The sequence below is a fragment of the Dermochelys coriacea genome, chromosome 11 (genome assembly GCF_009764565.3).
Source record: "Dermochelys coriacea isolate rDerCor1 chromosome 11, rDerCor1.pri.v4, whole genome shotgun sequence".
NCBI classification, from domain to species: Eukaryota; Metazoa; Chordata; order Testudines; family Dermochelyidae; genus Dermochelys; species Dermochelys coriacea.
In genome coordinates this window covers 2303260-2325723 of record NC_050078.2, presented here as the reverse complement: position 1 = coordinate 2325723, position 22464 = coordinate 2303260, and the positions used below count along the sequence as shown (strand labels likewise).

Here is a 22464-nt window from a genome sequence, read left to right as displayed (position 1 = left end):
TAAGCTTTCGTGAGCTACAGCTCACTTCATCCGATGAAGAGAGCTGTAGCTCACAAAAGTTTATGCTCAAATAAATGTGTTAGTCTCTAAGGTGCCACAAGTCCTCCTTTTCTTTTTGAGAATACAGACTAACACGGCTGCTACTCTGATCCGTGTTTATTGAATCCTTGCCCTAGAAACAAATCTGTTTGTCACTTTCTGGCAAGGCTCTTTGACTGCACCGAGGGGAGAAGTGACCTGCACTGATCACTGGGGAGAAGATCACAGCAATAGTGCCTTGGGCTAAAGCCACTGGGATGTGCATATGGGTGATGAATGAGCTTCTGCTGGACCAGTGGTGGCAACCTTCACTATGGGGTCTCTCAGTGCCCAACCCTGCTCAGCAGCTCCCTGTCCCTCGTTAATGGTGGCTGGGCCATATGCAGAGGTTGGGGAGCCAACAAGAGCCTGGGCTCACAGACCGGGGTTGATTAGCTCAGGATCATGCTGGAAGATGCAGAGAGCTCCAGGGCAGGGCTGTGGTGTTAAAAAAGGCAGCTGAAGTGGGATATACACTGCAGTGCCCCTGGGATGCTAGGACTCCCCATAGGCCCAGGGTTAAGCATGATCAACCTTGGTCAGCCCCCAAAGAACGCCCTGTTTTCTGAGACAGGGTTGTGTGCGTGCCCCCCCTCCTCCCCACTGATTTGGAAATTCTCTGTCTTAGCCGACCCTTCAGTTGTCCAGCTTTGTTCCATTAGCTCCCGGCAGATGGAGAAGCAAAGCTGGACTGGACTGAGACAGCCCAGCCGAGTCCCAACCCCCTGTTGGGAGGGATGTTTTGTTGGGATTGATTTCCCCTCGGTGCAACGTTCCCAGTGACTCTGAAGGGGTCAGGGGTGCATGTGCAGAACCAGATGCCTATGGAGCCCTGAGAGTCGCAGAAGCCAACCCTCATCTCTCAACCCCTCGCCCTCCTCCAGGGTCCTGCATCCCAGCAACCTGGTCCCTGGCTCGGGTTTGTGGGGAGGGGGGTTGGTAGCCGCCCACAGAGAGGGGTGTGGGAAGTTCTCCTTTCCTCCAGCTCTGCTCTGGGGCTGGTGGGCACTGGAAGGCTGCAGGAGTCTGTAGGTCTCAGCTTGACACTAGCCGGCCTCCCGGGAACCATCCGTTCCAGTCCCACCCTGAGGGGTGCCAGATATTCCACTGGGATCAGGTGGCTCATGTCCATGGAGCTGCGCTGATTTGCCCTCAGTGAGGATCTGGCCCTGGGTACTTCCCTATTTGCTCTATGTGGACACTGAAGTTTCCAGGGCACGTTCTGTATGAGACATGATGTTCCCCAGGTTCCCCCTCCTCGCCGCTGCGTTGTGCACGGCTGCTGCCCTCTGCCCCAGAGGTGACTGCATTTCAGGGCAGTTGTGTAAAGCGCTAGAGCAAAAAGCCGAAGCGTGTAATTTCCAGGGTGGTGAAGCAGTCATTACCCAAGAGTCCCTTGTAGATGCAGCACATCCTGTGCCTCTGAGAGAGACGACTCCTCACGTACCATAAGCTGCTGGCATCATCCTCCCAACGCAGCTGAGCCGACGGCTCTCGATAGCCTGGCTACACTCTTGCAGAGCAGAGCAGGGCAAGAAAAGACCACTTCTCCCAGCCACGCCCCCTGCAACCATATTTGATTTCCATAATTTATTCATCCCAGGATGCTTTTGTGCCCCGATGCTATCCCTCAGGTGGATTACATGCTAGCTTGGAGAGGGAACAGAGTGCCAGGCTGGTGACAAGCGGGAATGTCATGGGGGGGGCTGTAAGTGGTCGGTGCACATGGGAGGGGGCAGGAACAGCTGGCCAGTGCTCACCCTGAGTGTAAGGCAACAGATGAGACTAAGAACAAGCCAGCACCATTACTCTACCCTCTACAACAGAGGACAACTACAGCTTCTGGGGGCGACATCGGGCACCTACAGCATTCCAGGGTAGGAAGAGAGCGGTTTTTTGAGGCCCTTAAGGTCAGGCCTTAATTCTTACCAAGGATAACCCCTTCTGACTTCAGTGCCAGTTAGTTGGGTCTTGTGAAAAGCTCGAGTAAGTCCCCTGGAGAGCAGGATTTGGTCCTTCCTTAGACAACGTGTCCGTTCCCATGTGGCAGGCAGTGGATACTGGTGTAGTTGGACCATTGCTCTGACCCAGTACGGTGGGGGCAGGATAACAGGTTACACTGGCCATGGGGCAATCCCAGGATGGCTGTGCACTGGGGAGCTCAAGGCAGCAGATTGTGGGTGTCCAAAGAGGCTGTGGATTCATTTGGGCTCAGTGCAGAACAGGCCAGGAATGGCGGCAGGCAGCAGAGATGACCGGGAGGAAATTAATATCTTGATTCTCCTCTCCCTTCTGGTCGACAGCAGAGATGGGATGGGGGCTGCTACCTATTCGCACCAGTGGGGAAGGGAATCAAGCCCCCCGACTGTCTCTGCACAAGCCTCTCACAGAGCGATGCCTTGCCTTGGCTAACCCAGATGGTGGCAACCATGGGATGGCTAGTATAGGCAAGCTCCAGGCAACCTCCCAGACAGCCTCTGCCCTTTCCGTCTGCCTCTGCACTGGATTCCCAGGGGGTGCCACAGAGGGGCTGAGGAAAGACGAAATAGGCACCCCTAGGGGATGTCCATTGACGGGGCACAGACCCGGGCACCTCCTGGACTCACCAAGCAGTCCAGGGCTCAGAGGACAAGCCCATGGCAATCAGGCTGAGCCCTGGCCTTGCACTAGCACCCTGAGGAAAGAAGGGATCAAGCCCCTTTCCCCCAGTCCCAGCTCTGTGCAAGCGGGCGCCCAGCCCCGTTTCAGCTCAGTGCCCCAGGTGGAGAATGGTGGTTTGTGAATGGCCACAGCCGTCCCTGGGCTGTCCACCACATACACACTTGGCGGCTGGGCTGTGGGCAGCCACCTGGCTGGCATGGCAAGGGGCTAGGTGTCTGCCCTGCGCTGCAGGAGAAACACTCGGGCCGAGGCCTTGAGCAATGGGCCAGGAGAAGGGCCCCCTTACACAATGCCGCGAAGCAGGAACTACAGCCACGGCTCTTCCTGTCGGAGTCTTGAGTAACTCCCAGCCCAGGACCGGTGAGGATTCGGGGGGGAGCACTCAGGCTCAGGGACCTCACAGTAACTGAGTTGCTAATTCATGGCCAGGGGGAGCTGAACCGGAGCAGTTTGGGGATGGGGGAGCAGGCCGTGGCGCAGCAGGTGGGGAAGGAGACGGGGCAGAGAGTGAGGGATGGACATGCTCATGGGAGGACCAGGGTACGGCCATGGGCGGTTCACGGGCCCTGTGAGGTTTGCCAGGCAGCACCGAGCCCAGCATGTCCTGTATAGAGTGCTCCCTCTGCATCGCTATGAAATCAGGTGCTGCCCATGGGCCCCAGCAAGCTGCCCATCCGGTCCTCCTGGGGCGGGCACCGAACCATCCGGGGGCTCCCCAGGTGCAAGGCCAGGCTAGGGACCAGCCCTGCAGTGGGGCCTCTGGATCTAACGGGTCTTTTCCAGCTCCATGTTGCCCCACTGCTGCTGCTAGACTGGTGAAGGAGCAGGGCAGCTGGCACCAGGGCTACCTGCGCAGGGGAAATTGGGGACCCTTTGCAAAGCCCCACCCGCAACCCCCAAGCTGCAACGCCCAAGGTTCAGGGGGTGGCATCTCCCCTCTCCCACCAGGGGGATAACTGGGCATAGGGGATGTTGGTGGAGTTAGGGGACCGATGAGGGGAGAGGGGTGCCCTCTGGGGGTTCAGGTTATTACTCCCGTGGGGATCATCCTACACCGCTCATGGAGACGGAGCCAGGGCAGCTTCATGCCACCCTGTTCCTGGTGCGGGGTGTGTGGGGGAGCTTCTGAGGCTGCAGAGTTGGAGCTGGCCCTAGCTGGCACCCACACAGGAGACCCCCCCACCCCAGGCCCAGCTTTGTAGACGGTGATTGTGTCTGGCACTCCTAGGCCAGCAGGAAGCCACAGCCATGTCCAACAGGCTGGCCTCCAGCAGCGAACATACAGCCTGGGTTTGCCAAAAGGAGCCTTGAGGATCAGATGCCCGAATCCCATGGGATTCCAGGGAGTCTGGCACCCAACTCCCTTGGGCTCCTGAGAAAATCCCAGAACCTCACGGGCGTCCTGGCAGGTGGATGGCAGGGTCCTGGCATGGCATCGATCCCCTGGGCAGGGCCCCGCTGGCACACCGGCACGGTGATGGAAGGGTCCCATCCGATGATGCTCCCCCGGGCAGAATCCCGGTACATTGTGCTCAGGAAGCCCAGCTCTGGATGCCCACTGGTGCGATCAGGTGCCGGGGCGTAGGGTTTGATCAGAGGATGGCCTGCTGCTGGGCTTTCTGGCATGGGACGTGGGGAACAGCCTCTTCATAGAGGTTAAGAGGTTGGCTGAGCCTTCCCAACCCCCTCTGGGACCGGAGCCTGGTGCAGCCGCTGCGGTGGGGGAGAGGGCTGGTCTGTTATGGTGGCTTGGAACCCTCTTGCCCAACCAACCCCATTGCAATTCGCTGCAATCGGGCCAGGAAACCTCACTGGGGCTGTTGGCAAAGAGGCGTCTTCCCTGCCCCCTCCTGTGCGTTCCAGCTGCAGCATCCCTGGCACTGGGGGAGCCGGAAGACCCTTCCCATCAGGATACAGGGCCTAGGGCAGACCCAGTCTCCGGGCTGCCTAACGCGCGCAGCCGGCCTGGGGTTCCAGGAGTGCTGGTTCGGCCAACGGCAGCTTTCCTGGGAAGAGGAGTGAACCTGGATTGGAAGTGTCACGAGACAACACACAGAGGCCAGCTTTGCTGAGTGTAATTGCACATGAGAGCTCCTGTGGGGCCCGGGCTCCTTTGGGTGCAGATCAGAGACCTTCGTTGGCAGCCCTGCTCAAGCCAAGAGTTTGTGGGCTGACCCGCTTCGTGGGCCGTCAGCGGGCTCTGAACCTGGGGCCTTCAGCACCACAGCACAGCCCTGGGCTGCTTGAACAACTCCGTTAGCAGTAGTAGGCCGTTATCCCCTATGTGGGCCAGCCATTAGAGGGGGCTAAAACACGCACGACGGCCATTCATTTGAAGGCGCCCCCAGGGCTGAAGGACCCTGCACAGAGCCTCAGGAGGGAGAATTGCCCAGCTGGCTGCTGTGCTGTGCGGGTGCTGGACCGGAATGCGGGGAAACGTCTGCAGGGCCGAATGCGGGCCCAGCCCAACAGATCTAGCCGCGGCCCCCTCGCCAGCGCGGGGGCACAGGAAGGGTGACAGACGCCCCGTTCCCACATGGAGAGGCAGGTCGGCGCCAGGAACAGTCTCCCCTGGACGCAGGGGGACGGGGCCCAGCTCAGGTGCCCTTGAAATTCCTCTTCTGCCAGCAGAGCAGACAGCAGCGCTCCCTCCTGCCGCTCTCCACCGAGCAGGCCTGGCAGACGGTGCCCTGGCACAGCCTGCGGAGAGAGCCAGGCAGGTGACGCTGCACACGCGGCCCACATCACCCCAGGCGCCCGCCCACCCACGCTCGCCCCTGGGAGACCCCCCACACACACCCAGAGAACGGATCCCACACCATCACTTTCACCAATTTCCCGAGCCCGGGAGGGGGGAGCAGGGGGGCCCCCATAATGCTGCAGGGCAGGGGGGAGCACAGAACCCCAAAATGGTGCTGAGCAGGGGCGGGGGAGCCCCATAATGCCATGGGGCAGGGCTGGGCAGGGGAGCAGGGTAATACCAACATGCTCCCATGGCCAGATGACTTGGCACAAGCTCCGTTCCCAGCAGCTTCTCCCCCCGCCCGGCTGCCCCCCCCCCCCCGCCTTGTGGCCATGGCCCCTCACCTGCACTGGTACTTGCGGGAGAGAAACCCAAAGTCCTGGCTGCAGCAGGCACACAGTCTGAGGTCATGGGGCACCACGCTGGGGGCCTGGGGGTCGATGCCCTCCGTCTTCTGCCACAAGGCGTCCTTCTCCCTGGTGGGGGGAGAGGGCCCATCATTCCCTTTCCGTGACACTACCACTTGACTCCAGCCCAGCCCTCGCTGCTACCACCTGGGCTTCCCCTGCCAGCCCCCAACCCTTCAGTCTAAAGCCCCAGCCCTGTGGAGCTCCAGGACCAACTCCGGAGGCCTCAGAGTGACGCGTCGCCCCCCAGCTGCCAGGTATGAGTGGGGCAGCCTTTGACCTGTCCATCCCCTGCCAGAGCCAGCTCCCTCGTGATCCCCCCCAGCAGCAGACTGGCCCTCTGCCTCCCTCCCCCCAAACCTCCACCGCTTGAGCTACAAGGAATCCAGGCATTCAGTGGCCTCTCCATGGGACAACCGTTACACACACACACACTTTGGAGGTGTGTTACACAATGGCCACAGCTGCACGCAGAGCCACAGTGACCGCACACAAATGGCCGATTCGGTGGCCAGCGGCTGGTTTGCGTGTGCAATGACCCCATGCATTGTCTTACACACGATTCTCGCCCCCCAGTCTGGCAATTGGGGCTACACTTTGCTACCTGACAACACTACAAAGTTGTGCGCATTGGCAAAAATAATCCCAGCTATCTGTACAAAATGATGGGGTTTAAATCAGCTGTTACCGCTCAAGAAAGAGATCTCGGAGTCAGGGTGGATAGTTCTCTGACATCCACTCAAGGTGCAGCGGCCATCAAAAAAGCGAACAATGTTAGGAGCCACTAGGAAAGGGGTAGATAATAAGACTGTGATGAAGTGGGACTGTCTGATCCAACTGTTGATTTCATATCCAACAAAATCAACAGTTGGATCAGACAGTCCCACTTCGTCACATCCGTCTTAGGCCTTTACCAAGGAGGTTTATTAGATGACAGGAACACGGTCTAAACCAGAGCTTGTAGGTGCAGAGAACAGGACCCCTCAGCCGGGTCCATTTTGGGGGGCAGTGAGCCAGACAACCACGTCTGCACTTCACTCCATGTCCCCAGCCAGCCCCAAACTGACTCCCCCTCCAGCCCCTCCTCCTCTGGGCTTTGTCCCTTTCCCGGGCCAGGAGGACACCAGATTCCTTTGTTCTCCAACCCTTTAGATCTCACCTTGCAGGGGGGACACGGGCCAGGCCATCAGTTGCCAGGAGACAGTGTCGGCCATTTATGTACCCTGGCCCTTTGCTCTGCAACAATTACACCCCCTCATCTCACCACTTAGAGATTTAAGAAATGCCTAGGGGAAACTGAGGCACCCTTACAGTATTCAGAGGAGACATTAAGAACAGTCCCACTTCGTCACAAAGACATATCACAGTGCCTTATATAAATCCCCGGTACGCCCACACCTTGAATACTGTGTGCAGTTCTGGTCAACCTATCTCCAAAAAGATACACTGGAATTGGAAAAGGTGCAGAAAAGGGCAACAAAAATGATGAGGGGGATGGAGGAGAGATTAAAAACACTGGGACTGTTCATCTTTGAAAAGAGACGACAAAGGAGGGATGTGATAGAGGTCTATAAAACCATGACGGGTGCAGAGAAGGTGACTAGGGCAGGGTTATTTATCCCTTCACATAACACCTGAACCAGGGGTCATCCAGTGACATTAACAGGCAGCAGGTTTAAAACAAACAAAGGGAAGGATTTCTTCACACAACACACAGTCAACCTGTGGAACTCACTGCCAGGGGATGTTGTGAAGGCCAAAAGTATACCGGGGTTCAAAAAAGAATGAGATAACTTCCTGGAGCTAGGTTCATCAATGGTTATTAGCCAGGATGGGCAGGGAGGCAACCCCCTGCTCTGGATGTCCCTAAACCTCTGACTGCCAGAAGCTGGGAATGGACAACAGGGGATGGATCATGCGATAATTGCCCTGGTCTGTTCCTTCCCTCTGAAGCACCTGGCATTGGCCACCATCAGAGACAGGACACTGGGCTAGATGGACCTTTGGTCTGACCCACTGTGGCCGTTCTTGTGTGCACTAGCAACCACCCTTCGTGCCTCTAGGGTCACGCCCACATCATCGGGGAGCCAAGGTGCTGAGCCAATGGTCTGTGCATTTGCAGAGCTCTGGGTCTGGCGTAGCCCCATGGCTCAGCACCATTCGCTGCGGCTGGAGGGTTGAGGCTGTTTGAAAAGGCAACTCTGAAGCCTGGGCTGGAAGATGAGCCCGGGGGGGGGGGGGAGGAGAGGTGGGGCAGCTGTGGGGGGGGGGCAAGATGTTATCCTGCTGGCTAGCGCCACCTGCTGCCCAGTGAGAAGGAGCTCGATGTTTCTGAGCCTAGCTCCCCAGTTGTGCACGTTACAGAATCTCCAAAAATGTAGCTGCTGCTTAAGAGAAACCCAGGGGCTGGGATCGCAGGGGGCTGTGGGTCGGGATTGAGGGGCACCAGCAGAGCTGTGTGGTTGGGGGGCTCAGGGCTGGGATCGCAGGGGGCCGCGGGTCGGGATTGAAGGGCACCAGCAGAGCTGTGTGGTTGGGGGGCTCAGGGCTGGGATCGCAGGGGGCCGTGGATTGGGATTGAGGGGCACCAGCAGAGCTGTGTGGTTGGCGGACTCAGGGCTGGGGTCGCAGGGGGCCATGGATCGGGATTGAGGGGCACCAGCAGAGCTGTGTGTTTGGGGGGCTCAAGCTGGAATTGCAGGGGGCTGCAGGCTCAAGTTTCCAAATGATGGAGCATGGAGGCTGCATCTCCTCCCCCTGACCCTGACTCCCACAGCCTGGGCATAGTTTTGGAGGGCTGCCCCCCCCCAATCTGCAAGCCTCTGGCAGGCATGGAGTGTGCCCTCCACGTGACGTGCGACCCCGTTGGCCTGGCAGGAGCTGCCCCCCCAAATATAGAGGCCAAACTACACGTATGTCCCACAGAAATCCCACCTCGCTCCTCACCCCCAGCCCGCTCACCGGAGCAGTTCCAGCAGCCGGCCCTTCACCTGCCGGACGAGCTCCTGCTGCTCAGCCAGCTGCCCTTGGTGTTTCTTCTCCCGCTCTTTGGCTTCTCTCTGTGCTTTCTCCAGCGCCAGCCTGAACTGCTCCCCGTCCTGCTGGGCCCTGGGCGGAAGGATAAGCCCTGAAATGGCTGAGCCCTGGCAAGCGTTAGCTGCGGGCTGCTGGAGAGAAGACGCTGGGATCCACCGCTGGGGTCTGTCGCTAGGACAGGGAAAGGCCGGACAGGGTGCCACTCTGGACTGCAAGAGCACCCTGCTCCAGCAGTGATGCCCCGAAGGGGCTCAGCCCCACGCTGCCTGCGGACAGGCCTGAGCCACCCCAGCCAGAGCCAGGTGGCCAGCACAAGCTCCCCTGTAGAAAACGCCACTGATATTTCTGGGGACAAATGAACGCCACAAAGCAGGGCTCACATCTCGCCGGCGCGGGCAGGAAACCCAGAGACGATCCTGCCGGGGGGCAGGTTTGCATAGGTCTGTATCTGAGACCGGCTGGGGAAGGGTGATTTCCCCTGGAATGGAGGCCAGGGGTGGAACCACAGGGGAAAGACATGGGGTTTATGCCCTTTATCGCCACTCAGGACCTGAGCGTTGGGGTTTTACATCCGTCTTGGTTTTTAACACTGGGTCATCTCCAAACCAGGAGATTCTCTGGCCACCTGCAGATCTAGCAGGATCACCACCTCTGAGCGACCGGCGAGCCAAGCAGCAGAGGGGCAGGATGTTTATTCAGAGCATTTGGAGCTCTCTGGATTTCAGTTAACACAGGCACCTGGGGGGAAACTCTCAGTGCTACGGGCACAGCATGGCCATGCCTTCTGCAAAGGCCCCAGATCCATGTGCCAGATTTGCAGCTGGGAGAAACCCAAGGGCTCCTCTGTTGAGGAGCTGACCAGCATCTCTGAGTCTTCCTAGAAGTTCTGCGTCTAAAAAGGGGAGGAGCAAACTCACCCTGGCTTATGCTCCTATGGAAGAACAACCAGATCCCCTAAGAATCCCAATTTGTAAAGACCCCAAGGGCACAAGGCACTTCCTTCCTTCTCTGCAATTCACCCCTAAGCACCGCGTACAGTCCTTTTGGCTGAAGCACCCTATGTAGCTTGGCCCGTTGGCGGTTGTGCATCATCCGATTGGCTGATGTGTCGGTGAGCTTGCAGCAAGGGGTACATTTGACTCTGGTTGTCAGCATTTCTAAGGTGCCCATCACCACAGTATCTGGGCTGGCCGGAGCCCAGCTGGTTTACTGTCCTCGCTTTTTGTGAGCCTCTCGATAGACCCGATTCTGATCACTTCCCCCCCCAGTGCTGCTGGCCTTAGTGGCATCTTGCCTGACTTTCCCAGCTGGGTGAGCGAGGTCAGAATCAGGCCTGCAGGCTCGAGCAGCAGCTGTGCATTGCGAGGGATCTGGAGGGCACGGGCACTTCCACTCCATGCAGCACAAGGTACACAGGGCACCGGCCAGGCTCACTGAGTCTCCTACCTGCCCAGCTGCTCCGCCAGGTGCTTTGCTTCCTCCTCCTTTGCCTTTAGCAACTGCCTTCTCTGCTGGGCTTCCCCCATCACCTTCTCCAGGTGGGTGGTCAGGTGCTAGCAAGGTAAAGCACTAACCTGAGGCCAGGCCTGGACTACATCTCCCATGATGCATCCCAGCCATGTGACAGCCCTCCCCAAGAGGGGAGACCCTGGTGCATCATGGGAGATGTAGTCAGACCAGGGAGCCCAGGACATAGAAGTGAAAGGGCGAATGGAGGTACTTGAACTACAATGTCCATGATGCACTGCAGCCTGACGACGGTCACAATGCATTGTGCCCCATCACCAAGGGGGGGGGACCATGGTGCACCATGGAAGATGTAGTCTGACCAGGGAGCCTAGGTCATAGAGGTGAATGGCTGAATGAGGCACCCAAACTACAACGCCCATGATGCACTGCAGCAGCTTGTCTGAATCGAAATATTTCGCAGTTTGATTTTTTTTTTTGGTGCCAAAAACTCAAAATTTCCCATGGAGAACCCTTCACCCCCATTTCCCTCCCAGCTTCACCCCCATTTCCCTCCCCCTCCAGCTCCATGTACCTCCCTTCAAATGGCCAGTTCCTACCTTCACCATCTCTTCGACACCCTTCCTTGCTTTCTGCTCTGGACTGGCCTTCTCCCGCACGGCCGCTGCCCCCAGGTCCTCCAGCGGCTCCCCTGGCAGCACCTGCTTGCCCGTCTGTGGTCCACCCCCTCCAGCCGCTTTCTCCTCCACTGCGCCCCGTCCTCTGGCCAGCCCCAGGGGTTCCTCATCCCCATCTTCCAGCCGGCCGCCTCCCACCGCCCGCTCCAGCTCCGCAGCAACTCGGGCCCACGTCTCCTCCAAGACGTCCTTCTCCGCCAGCACGGCAGCGAGCTGCCCCCTGGCCTGCTCCAGCATGTCGGCGGCTCTCTGCTTCTCCAGGTCCAACGCCTGCACCTGGTGCCGGAGCGCCACAATCTGCCCGTCGCTCGCCTCCTTCTGCCGGGCCAGCACGTCCTGCAGCCGGGGGTCCTCCCGCTGGCTGCGGGCCCTCAATTCCTCCAGCTCGCCTCGGAGCTGCCCTGCCTCCTGGGCGCGGCTCTCCAGGGCGGCCACGGTGGTTTGCACTTGCGTGGCCAGGACGTCTCTCTCTTCGGAGGCTCCCTGCAGCTCGGCCTGGAGCTGCTGTTTCTCCTCTCTCCCCGCGCGCCCTTGCTCCTCGCACTCCGCCAGCCTCCTCCTCAGCTCGGCCACAGCCCTCTCGTGCCCGGCTCGGGCCTCAGTCGCTCGCGCCTCCAGCTGGGCCCTCTCGCTCGCGAAGCCCGCGGCTGCTTCCACCAGCCGGGAGGCCAGAGAGGCGTTTGCGGCCAGGGCATCCCGCAGCTTGGCCGACTGCCCCTCCAGCTCCTCCTGCAGGCCCCGTGCGCCTTCCTCCTTGTCCATCAGGGCCCTCTCCACGTGCTCCAAAGCCGCCTGGAGGGAGGCGTGTCGCGCCTGCCCTGCAGCCAGCTCTTTCTGGAGATCCTGAGCCTCTAGCCGGGCAGCCGCCAGGCTCTGCCCCTGAGACACCGCTGACTCCAGCAGGGCCTCGCGCTCCTGCTCCAGCCGCCTTCCCTCCGCCAGGCCCCGTTGCAGCTTCTCTCTCAGCCCCTCGGCCTGCCGCTCGGCCTGCCGGAGCCTGCCTTCCAGCGCGGCCCTCTGGGCCGTCTCCTCCTCCGGGCCCCGCGGGGGGCTGCCGCTGGGCCCTTCCCGCCGCCCCGGGCCGAGCTGGCTCTGCAAAGCCGCCACCAGGGCCTCCGTCTCCTCCAGCCTCCCTTCGCTCGCGCTCAGCTTCTCCTGGAGCCCCTGGCACCGCGACAGCAGCTGCTGGTGCCTCAGCTCCCGGGCTTCTGCTCCCGCCAGGCACTCCCTCCTCTCGGCCTCCTGCGCTCGCAGCCGCCCCTCGGCCTCCTCCAGGGCCTTGGCAGCGGCCCGAGCCTCCTGGCGCTGGCCGGCCACCGCGGCCGCCTCTTGCTGGGCATCGCGCATTGCCCGGGAAAGCCGCTCGGCGAGCTCCTGCTGCCGCTTCTCCCCCTCTGCCAGCCTGGCTCCGTGCCGCGCCTCCAGCTCCGCCAGCTCCTGCGCCTGCCCTGCCCGCAGGGACGCCGTCTCCTCCTCCCTCTGGGACAGCTGCTGCCGCAGGGCGCTCACCAGCACGTCCATCTCCTCCAGGGTGTCGCTCAGGAAGGCCTTGGAGTCCTGCAGCGCCCGGATCTGCCCGGCCTGCTCCTCCGCCTGGCTGCTGCAGTGCTGGGCTGCCTCCTGCCGCAGCCTGTCTTGCTCCTCGCTGTGGCGTTGCGCTTGCTGCTCCAGCATGGACTCCAGCTCCTGGGCTGCGGCCAGGCTGCATTGCAGCTCCCTGCCCAGCGCCTCGACCTGCAGCTGCAGCTGGGCGTTAACCCTCTGGAGCTCAGCCTCTGGCTTTCCGTCTCCAGCCGCCTCCGAACCCCGTTGCTGGGAACCCGCCTGTCGCCCGCTGTCCTGGCTCCTCTCCAAAGAGGCCACCATTGATGTATGTTCCCTGGACTCTTCCAGTCCAGGCTGGAACTGGTCATCAGTGCTAAGCCCCGGAGATTGGCTGACCTGTCCCGGGAGCTGGGGTCCTCTCCTGGCTCCGTGGTGTTTCTCACTGTCTCCAGCTGGGTTCCCAACCTACAGCGGATGAATAAGAGAGCAGAGACAGAACGAGGGACGGCTTCTTGGGAGGTACCTGGGGACAAGGGGGTCTGTGCCCCTGTTCGTGGCTAGGAGGATAACCACCTGCTCCTATGCCCAGCTAACGGGCTTGGGCTCTTAGCTCAGCTGGTAGAGACCCGGGTTTTGGAGCTGGAGGTCCTGGGTTCAGTCCCCCGGCAGCCCAACCCGGGAGCTCTTGGCTGATCAGCTGCATCAGACCCACCTGATATTGAGTTGCTGCCAGCTGAGGCACTGTCTACGCTGAGCTCTTGTAACCCGGGGGGTGCTGCCATGCTCAGAGCTGGTTACAACTGACCTAGCCAAGCTGCGGATCCGTCCACAGCATGACCGGGGCTGCATGCCTGCCTCCAATGCTTGCTGGGAAAGCTGGGCGGCTAGCGCTCCCTATGCCCACAGAGCAGCACCAGCAAGCTTTGCAGCAACGCATGCTGGGATGCACCACGGCACAGAGAGCTGGGAGGACGGGGGGTCAGCCAGCAGAGTGGGGCGGATCTGGTCTGCCTAGCCAAATAACCGGCTGACAGCCTGGTGACAGTCAAGTAGCATCCTGGGCTTCTGGCACGGGTGAAACATACCGTGTGGCTATAAAGCCAGTTTAGAGACAGCCACGTTGTGATGCAGCTCATGGCTTTGAGGCCAGATCGCCTGCCGTGACAGCCATGGCATGCATCAGCCGCGCCTCTCCCCGCTCTCTGAGCAGATTCCCTCCCGGGCACCATCGCGGGGATGGGCACTTTGGAAATGCCAGTGCCACCAATGAATGCTACGGTCTGTTCGCCCAGCACAAGCGTCTCTCCCCCACCCTGGGGCGGGATCACGTACCGGCCCGGCTGGCCCTTCCTTCTGGCTGTTCACGGGACTTTGGCTGGAGGATCTGGACAGAGTCCTAAAGGAAACAAACACGCTCAGGATAACGGCCTGGCAGAGTCTCCCGTCATTTGGAAGGTGCCTGACTCATCTTGGCCACTCCAGCCGTTTCTATCTCCCCTGACCTAGCAGCCTTCAGTGACCAAAGACTTAATCCTGCCAAAGGGAGCTGCAGACGCCCACCCGAGGGGGCAGTCTGGCCCCACTGCCCCGCATACTAACATTTACATTGGAGAGAACCCCTGGGAAAGTAACACTCCAGCTGGAAACATTTTCCCAGCCCCCTGATAAAGCTGTCCAGTCTCCCCGGGGTCCTGTATGGATGGGCTGGGCCATGTCGTTTCCATGACACCGCTCTTGGGAGACAGGGGGTCAGAAACCGCTCTGGCAGGGTGTGATCAGAACCAAGCCTGGACCAAAGCCCCTGTTCTTGGAGAAGTTTCTCCTGAACCAGCAAATCCACTCGTAGACTTGAAGGCCAGAGGAGACACTGCAGAGGAAGGCGAACCCCCCACTTCCCCTCCCACACCCCGGGTCTCTCCCAATCTTATCTAGGGGGAAATTTCTTCCTGACCCCAAATGTGGCGATCAGTCAGACCCTGAGCATGGGGGCGAGACCCAGCAGCCCGACACGCAGGAACGAATTCTCGGCAGTAACTCAGAGCTCTCCCCGTCTCGCGTCCAGGTAAACCAGAAGTTTGGGGCAGGGGGCACCGGCTGGGATCTTGCATTTAGGGACTTGATCGTGCTTTTCTGCTGAATTTGGGCCCTGTCCAGCCTTCCCTGGCTGCAACACTGAAGATTGGCTAGGTGACGGGCCCTGATCAAGGTTACCCTATTGCTACGGCGCAGTGGCAGGTGGCCCAGTTGTTGGCTCCAACTCCTAGGTGTTGGGGGTCTGGTCCCATCGTAGTTAGCCCCTGTGTGTGACCTAAACCTCATATTTCTCCCAGCTTCCGTGTCATCTGTGATGGGGTATGTGACAAAGCAGGGAATTTTCTCAGTGTTCTGCATGAACACTGTGTGTGCCTCAGTTTCTCTGTGTGCAGCGTGTGTGTAATGAGGGGGTGGGAGATGGTTTGTTGTTGCAGAGGACCAGGTGTGACCTTGCCTAGCAGTCGGGACCCCGGACACCGGCCTGGAGATTGGGGACCCAGCGACTGGTGACTGGGAGGCCCAGCACAGCTTGGGAGGCAGCCAGTTAAACTGGGCTTATTTAGTCTGCAGAAGAGAGGAGTGAGGGGGGATTTGATAGCAGCCTTCAAGGTCAGGCCTGACAAAGCCCTGGCTGGGATGAGTTAGTTGGGGTTGGTCCTGCTTTGAGCAGGGGGTTGGGCTAGATACCTCCTGAGGTCCCTTCCCACCCTAATCTTCTGTGAGTCTATGAATGGGCTGAGGAGAGAGGGTCCCATGACCTGACCAGCCAGTGGGGGGCAAAGGACGGAAGAGAGGGCTCAGGCTGGAAGGAAGGAGCTGGACTGGGGAGAGATGTTCTGTGCTGAGGGTTGCTAGGCCCTGGGGCCCAGAGACGTGCCTGTGCTGGGTTCAGACGCTCAATAAACCTCCTGTGTTACACTGGCTGAGAGTCAGGGCAGGCTAGAGATCGGGGGGGCAGGGGGGTGCATTGCTCCCGCTGGGAGGGGAGGCCCCAGGGTCGCAGAGCGAGGGGACCTCCGGAGGGGGCCCACAGCAGAGACAGGTGCTCTGGAGGCTCCGAGAGGTGCGGTTCCAGGAGGTGGAAGGGCTTAAGCCCCGGAGAGAGAGTGGCCCCCCGAGAAGGGCTATCTCACTGACAGGGGTTCCTCCCAGAGACTGTGGAGCTGAGAGAGCCCAGGGCCTGCGAGTGTGGGACAGGGTGTCCACCCCACACTGGCCCACAAGGGCTTAACAGAGGCCAGATGGGCCAATTAACCTATTGAAAACCCTGCTTAGGGGGTGCTCAGCTGGACAGGAACAGGTGGGGCCTGTATAAAGCCCAGGAGCAGAGAGCAGAATGGGGCGCAGGGGAGCAGGCAGCGGTTGCTCCCTGGAGATGGGAGCTGTGTTTGGGACGGTAGAGGCCCTGGAAGGAGCTGATTCCCCAGAGCGGCCCGGAGCAGGTGCCACCAGCAGTGAGGGGACCCCGTAACGCCGTCCCTACCCACTCGGCCAAGGCATTGGGGGACCAATTCCCAGCCCGTTCGTATTTGCCAGTCGTTTCTCGGGCCAGGCGGTTGGTCGATCAAATCGCAGGGCCCTGCTTTTGCTCCTTGATTGGATTTTTCAAATAGGAAGACCGTGAAGAACAATTAGCGCCCGGCTGGTATGAATATGGGGAAGAATCATCCCGGGTGCTTGTTGCAGGTCGGCTGGTCCCCCGGGGGGGGTTCCTGAACATTAGCCGGGGGGGCTGGCTATGGGGACACTTCGTGCCAGTATCTCCTTGAAGGAGGAAGGCCACTCTGGCGTGGGAAGTGAGCGATCTGGGTTCTGGTCCCGGCCTGCTGCAATTTGCTCAGCCTGGCTGTGGTCAGCACGGCCATCTGCAAAATGCAGCTACCAGCAATTCCTGACATCCCAGTGGAGGGGGCTGCCGGAGGGGGGTGTATGTGGAGGGATGTGGCTGTGTATGGGGAAGGGCATGGGTTTGTCTGTGGGGAGGCAAGTCTGTTTGATGCAACGTTCATTATAATTCCTGAGGCCTGTATCCCTCAGAGGGCCAGGCGAAGTCAAGGAGGAGGAGGAGCTGCCGCTTGGTGTTGCTCTGAGCTTGCTCCCCAGTGATCAGCTGATCAGAGGCTGAGTGTCAATGGGGGCTTTGAGTCGCTGCCCCACAGCCCATTGTACGGGTGTGCCCAGCTTGTCCCTAGCGCTTGGCCACAGAAAGACTCTGCCGCTCGGTTTGGCAGGAGCTCAGGGGCTGTGGAGAGCTCCCAGAGGCACGGGGTGGGAGCGCCCCCTCTTGGGGGCTGGAAGCCAGGGGTGCCTACGCTGTTAGGGATTAACCCTTTCTTTTCCTTTGTCTTTTTTGATGCGCTGTGGTCAATCTAGTGTGAGCCAGCAAACCCTGGGGAGGGAGATAGGCAAAGGGAAGAGCAGGCAAAAAACCGAAGTGGCTTCAAGCCTGAGCTGGACACGTTTATGGAGGGGTGGTATGAGGAGAACATCAGGACGGCCACACTGGCGCAGACCAAAAGGCCGTCCAGCCCAGTGTCCTGTCTGCCGAGAGCGGCCTACAATGGCATGCAGCCGACCGGCGACTGCTAGTGTAACCCACACGCCTCCCGGGTGTGGTGGTCTGTCCCAGATAGTGGCAGCGGGACCACTGAGAGAGAGCTGGCTTTTAGCCCATGCTGTAGAGCAGAGGTGGGCAAACTATGGCCTGAGGGACCCTTCTGCCCAGTCCTTCAGCTCCCCACCGGGGAGGCTTGCCCCCGGCCCCTCTCCTGCTGTTCCCCCGCAGCCTCAGCTCCCGGCACCGCCGGCCAATGCTCTGGGCAGTGGGGCTGCAAGCTCCTGGGCAGTGGGGCTGCGAGCCCAGCCTGACCCAGGGCTCTGTGCTGCACGGCGCGGCTGCCTGTCCTGGTGCAGCCGCACCACCAGCTACCAGTGCTCCAGGCAGCGCGGTAAGGAGGCAGGGAGTGGGGTGGGGTTAGGTAGAGGGCAGGGGAGTTCGGGGGTGGTGGTGGGGGCGGGGGGTGGATAGGGGTCTGGGCAGTCAGAGGGCGGGGAACAGGGAGGTTGAATGGGGGCAGGAGTCCTGGGGGGCAGTCAGGAAGGAGAGGGGAGTTGGATGGGACGGCGGAGGGCAGTTAGGGGCGGGGGATCTGGGGGCAGTCAGGGGACAGAGAGTGGGGGTGTGGATGGGGCAGGGGTCCCCGGGGGCCATCAGAGAACAGGGGGGTTGGATGGGGCAGGAGTCCTGGGGGGGCTGACAGACGAGAAGCAGGGAGGGTCGGATAGGGAGCAGGGCCTGGGCCATGCCTGGCTGTTTGGGGGGCACAGCCTCCCCTAACCAGCCCTCCATACAATTTCAGAAACCCGATGCAGCCCTCGGGCCAAAAGGTTTGCTCACCCCTGATGTAGAGGCTCATGCACTAAGCTCCAGAGGCCCCAGGTTCGATCCCACCTGCTAGCAGCAAATATCGCCAACTGACGGGGATGGGACACTGTAGCTCACGAAAGCTTATGCTCAAATAAATTTGTTAGTCTCTAAGTTGCCACAAGTCCTCCTTTTCTTTTTGAGTTACTACAGAGAATTCTCTTCCAGGTGTCTGACTGGTGGGTCTAATCCAGCATCCTCAGGGTCTAATCAATCGCCAGATTTGGGGTTGGGAAGGAATTTGTCCCCGGTCGGATTGGCAGAGACCCTGGGGATTTTTTTCACCTTCCTTTGCAGCCTGGGGCACGGGCCATTTGCAGGTTTCAATGGTGGATCCTCTGTAGTCTTTCTAGACCAGGATCTGGGGATGTCACTAACTCAGCCAGAGCACAGAGGCCTGTTACAGGAGTGGGTGGGTGGGGTTCTGCAGCCCACGGGGTGCCGGAGGTCAGAGTGGATGATCATGATGGTCCCTTCTGACTGTAACATCTGTGAGGCCAGTGCTTAACAGCTGGGCATGTTCCTCCATCTGTGCCTGGAAGGCCCTGGTTGGTGCTCAGAGAGGAAGAGTGTGACGAAGCGGGACTGTTCTTAATGTTTCCTCTGAATATTGTGGGGGTGCCTCAGTTTCCCTTATGCAGTTCTTAAGTATCTAGATGGTGGGATAAGGGGGTATGATCCTTGCAGAGCCCTAGAGGGCAGGTGTGTGCAGGGGTCTGGACACAGAGAATGGCCGACACCCTGTTTCCTGGCAACTGATGGCCTGGCCCTTCCCCCCTGCAAGGTGAGAGCTAAAGAGTTGGAGAACAAAGGAATCCGGTGCCCTCCTGGCCCGGGAAAGGGACAAAGCCCAGAGGAAGAGGGGCTGGAGAGAGTTTCAGTTTGGGGCTGGCTGGGGACAGGGAGTGAAGTGCAGACATGGTTGTCTGGCTCACTGCCCCCCAAAATGGACCCAGCTGAGGGGTCCTGTTCTCTGTACCTACAAGCTCTGTGTTAGACCATGTTGCTGTCGTCCAATAAACCTTCTGTTCTACTGGCTGGCTGAGAGTCACGTCTGACTGCGAAGTTGGGGGGGCAGGACCCTCTGATTTCCCCAGGACCCCGCCTGGGCGGACTCGCTGTGGGAAGCGCATGGAGGGGCAGAGGATGCTGAATGCTCCGAGGTCAGACCCAGGAAGGGGGGAGCCGGGTGAGCTGTGTGTCCTGCAGACAGGCTGCTCCCAGAGAGGAGACTCCCCCAGAGTCCTGCCTGGCTTCATAGGGAGCAGTTCCAGAGCATCGCCCAGGGACTCCGTGACAACTGGTGGTAGCAGTGGGATGTACTGCACCCCGTGGATGGTGCTTCCCGCAGTAAGTGACTGGGGAGCAGTAAAACGAAAGGGGATTGACGAGGACCAGGCGTGCTGAAGGCTCAGAGAGGAGCAGTTTCGGGGGACGGTTAAACCCTGGGAGTGTGTGACCAATGAGAAGGACTGGGCAGTAATGGGGTCCCCCTGGGGACTGCGTTGAGCAGTCTCGGGGGCAGAGGAGCCCGCGGCTTGGCCCTGGGAGAGAGAAGGACTTTTGCAGTGACAGGGTTCCCCTGGGGATTGCAGCGAGTGGTCCCAGGGGTGGTGGAGTCTGCAGCTCGACCCTGGCAAAGAGGTGGAGACCTCGAGAAGGGCTGGCACACTAGGGGTTCTCCCTGGAGACCGTGGGGAGCTAAGAGCACACAGGCCTATGAATCCACAACAACTTGGGAAGAGCAGAGTGAGGGCCTGTCACCATCTCCTTAAGAAGGACATTGCAGCCCTGTGCAAAAAGAGAGGGTTGCACATGGAAAAGTTCACCAAAGCACAGTTAATCGCGCAGCTGGAGGAGGATGATCACTCTAAGGAGCAGATTCCTGACCCCAAATAGGGCTATAGCAGGATCTGGGCCAGCTGGAGTGGTAGCCAGGCATCCCCAAGACTCCTGTCCCCGACCAGATGGGGGTTTTCACGATCGGGTTCCCCATCTGGGGATCGGAGACGGACGGGATTGGAGCTGAGTCCGAGAGAGCAAGAGGACTGTGAGAGACAGCGAGAGCCCGAGAAAGAGCTGCAGAAGCAGCAGCAGCATGAACTGGCGATGGTGGAGCGGAGAGGCAGAGGGGACCTTCCAGGGGTGAGCGGGGATAGACCCTGGGGTGCCAGTTCCGCAGGGAACCTCGAGACCAAATTGCTGCCCCTGGTTAAGGAGGGTCAGGATGTGGATGCCCCCCTCACTGCTTTTGAGTAGGCTGGCGATTTGAACCAGGAGGACCCTGCTGAAAAGCCCCAGTGTCTAGCTCCCTTGCTGGGTCCCAAGGCCATAGACTCCGTCAGCCAGATGGGTGGGGAGGTGGACAGGCTCCCACTCCTGACCCCAACCTATATGTCTGTGTGGAGTCTCCTGGGGTCAGGCTCCTCGGACCCTCAGTGGGAGCGGAAGTTGATGGTCAATGGGGAGACATTCTGGGGTGGCGAGATCCTGGGACAGAGAGAGCTGTTGTCAGGCCCCTGGTGGCGCAGCCCTGGAGGGGCTGTGTGAGTTGTGTGAGGGTCCCAGGGATGAAGCCCCTCGCCCTGCCGATGGCCCAGATCCCTGTGCAGACCCAGGAGGGGTGGGGCTGGCTGGTCATTGGGATTCTCCAGGATACCAGCTGCGAGACCCTGTTGTGGGGTGACTGTGTCTCTTTGGGACAGGATCCAGGCCCTGCTCCTGTAACTGCCGAAGGTTTGAATTTGGATCCAGGGAACCAATCGGCGGAGAGGGAAATGGTCAGTGAAAATGCAGATAACCTGGCTGGCAGCGGGGAGGAGCTGCTAGGCTCAGGATACCTGCCTGCCTGTAACCAGCCCCCTGGGGCTGGGTGGGACAGAGAGATGCTCCCCACCCCGTTGCACACCAGAGAGGGGGCTCACGGAGAGGGGGCTCACGCTGGCTCTGATGCAGTGAGGAAAGCAGCGAGCTCGCTGCCTACCCCCACTGGGACAGCAAGGGCAGCGCTGAGCACAGTGGGAGCTGAGACCCCAGCTGAGTGTGGGGAGACACAGGCAGGGCAGGGGATCTGTTGGGAGTGGCAAGGTGCTTGGTAAGGAAAGTCTGGAGGAGCCTAGGCAGCCTTGTGAGCTGATGGCTTTGTCTAGTCAGCAGGGTGAGAAGACGAGGAGAGCGGCAGATGAGTGTCCCTGCACCTTACCTGTTACCTGGGTGGAGAATTGGGACAGTGAAGGAACGTGCCTGTGTCTGTCAGGGGTATTGACTTGCCTATGGAGGGCGCTACTCCGGTCTCCAAGCTGTTGTCTGTGAACAGCCCTGTGTGCTGGGACCAGGGGAATGATCCCGAGCTGGGTGTCTGGGAAAGGAGAAAGTGTGTCCGGCTCTTCTTTGTCTGTGGAGCGGACAGAAGGGGCCTTTCAGCCTGGGATGGTGAGAATAGTGCAGGTGTCTCAGAGTTGGTTCTGGAGTCAGCTAAAGCCCAGGAAGGGAATGGCCCTAAGTTTGTGTCTGCTCGGGAGACTGGCCCTGTAACTAGGTTGCATCCAGTTAGTGTCCTAGCAAAATCCCAGAGCCCAGACAATTCTGGTGCTTGTATTTTGCCTGTTGCTAGTGTGTTGTTGGGAAAGGGTGAAGCAACTCTGTCTAATCAGGGTGAGATCCTAGCCAGGGCACAAGGAGAGCAGAAAGGTGATGTGATTGTGTTACCTACTGAGGGTGTGGAAACCTGTAGCAAGAAGGAAAAGATTCCTGAACTTGTGTGTGGCAAAGGGAAGGAGAAGGCTCCTAACCTTTTATCTAGGAAGTCTGTGAGTTTGCTTGAAAGGGGATTCAGAGTAGCAGCTGTGTTAGTCTGTATTTTCAAAAAGAAATCCACCTGATGGGCCACAGGTGATTCTGGATGTAAGTGAGACCCAGAAAGAGTCTGTTGTTGCTCAGGAAAATGTTTCTCTAGAGCAAGCCCTAGGTGAAGAGGGTAAGGGCAGAATTTCTGTGAAGGGTGAATTGTTGCATAGAAAAGCCCCTAGGGAAAGGAATCCTCATGGAGTCTTTGCAAGCAGTTTACTGCAACTGAAGGGTGTGAAAGTGATTTAATCAAGAAAGTTTCAGTTCCTAACAGCCAGAAATTTTCTGTTGTGAATGGATCCACTGACTTTCCTGTTGAAGGATCCAGTGTGGATAGCGCTGAGAAGGTCTCAGATGGAGTGAAAGCTGTTAAGAAAGTTGAACAGTCCTGTAACCAAGTGGCTGTGTTTGGCCAGCTTGTTGGGGAGACAAGGTTGTTGAGAAAGGGATGTCTCCATGCTAGTTCTGTAAGTGAACAGTGTGTGGTCTAGGTCAAGATGGGGGCTCTTAACCAAGAGAGCCCGAATTGCAGCCCTCCATACTGGA

General features: G+C 59.4%; 1 protein-coding gene across 1 annotated transcript in view; it reads right to left on the bottom strand.

Moving 5' to 3' along the window:
- Nucleotides 1-4796: 4796 nt before the first annotated feature.
- RUFY4 (RUN and FYVE domain containing 4) overlaps nt 4797-22464 on the bottom strand; it is a 28524-nt gene continuing 10856 nt past the window's right edge. The window contains exons 8-13 of the mRNA XM_043504806.1: nt 13947-14010; nt 10992-13079; nt 10372-10478; nt 8851-8997; nt 5827-5958; nt 4797-5439 (exon numbers count right to left, since the gene is read on the bottom strand). Of these exons, the coding sequence (XP_043360741.1) occupies nt 5337-5439; nt 5827-5958; nt 8851-8997; nt 10372-10478; nt 10992-13079; nt 13947-14010 (2641 nt within the window). The 3' untranslated portion in view covers nt 4797-5336. The remainder of the gene's footprint in view (nt 5440-5826; nt 5959-8850; nt 8998-10371; nt 10479-10991; nt 13080-13946; nt 14011-22464) is intronic.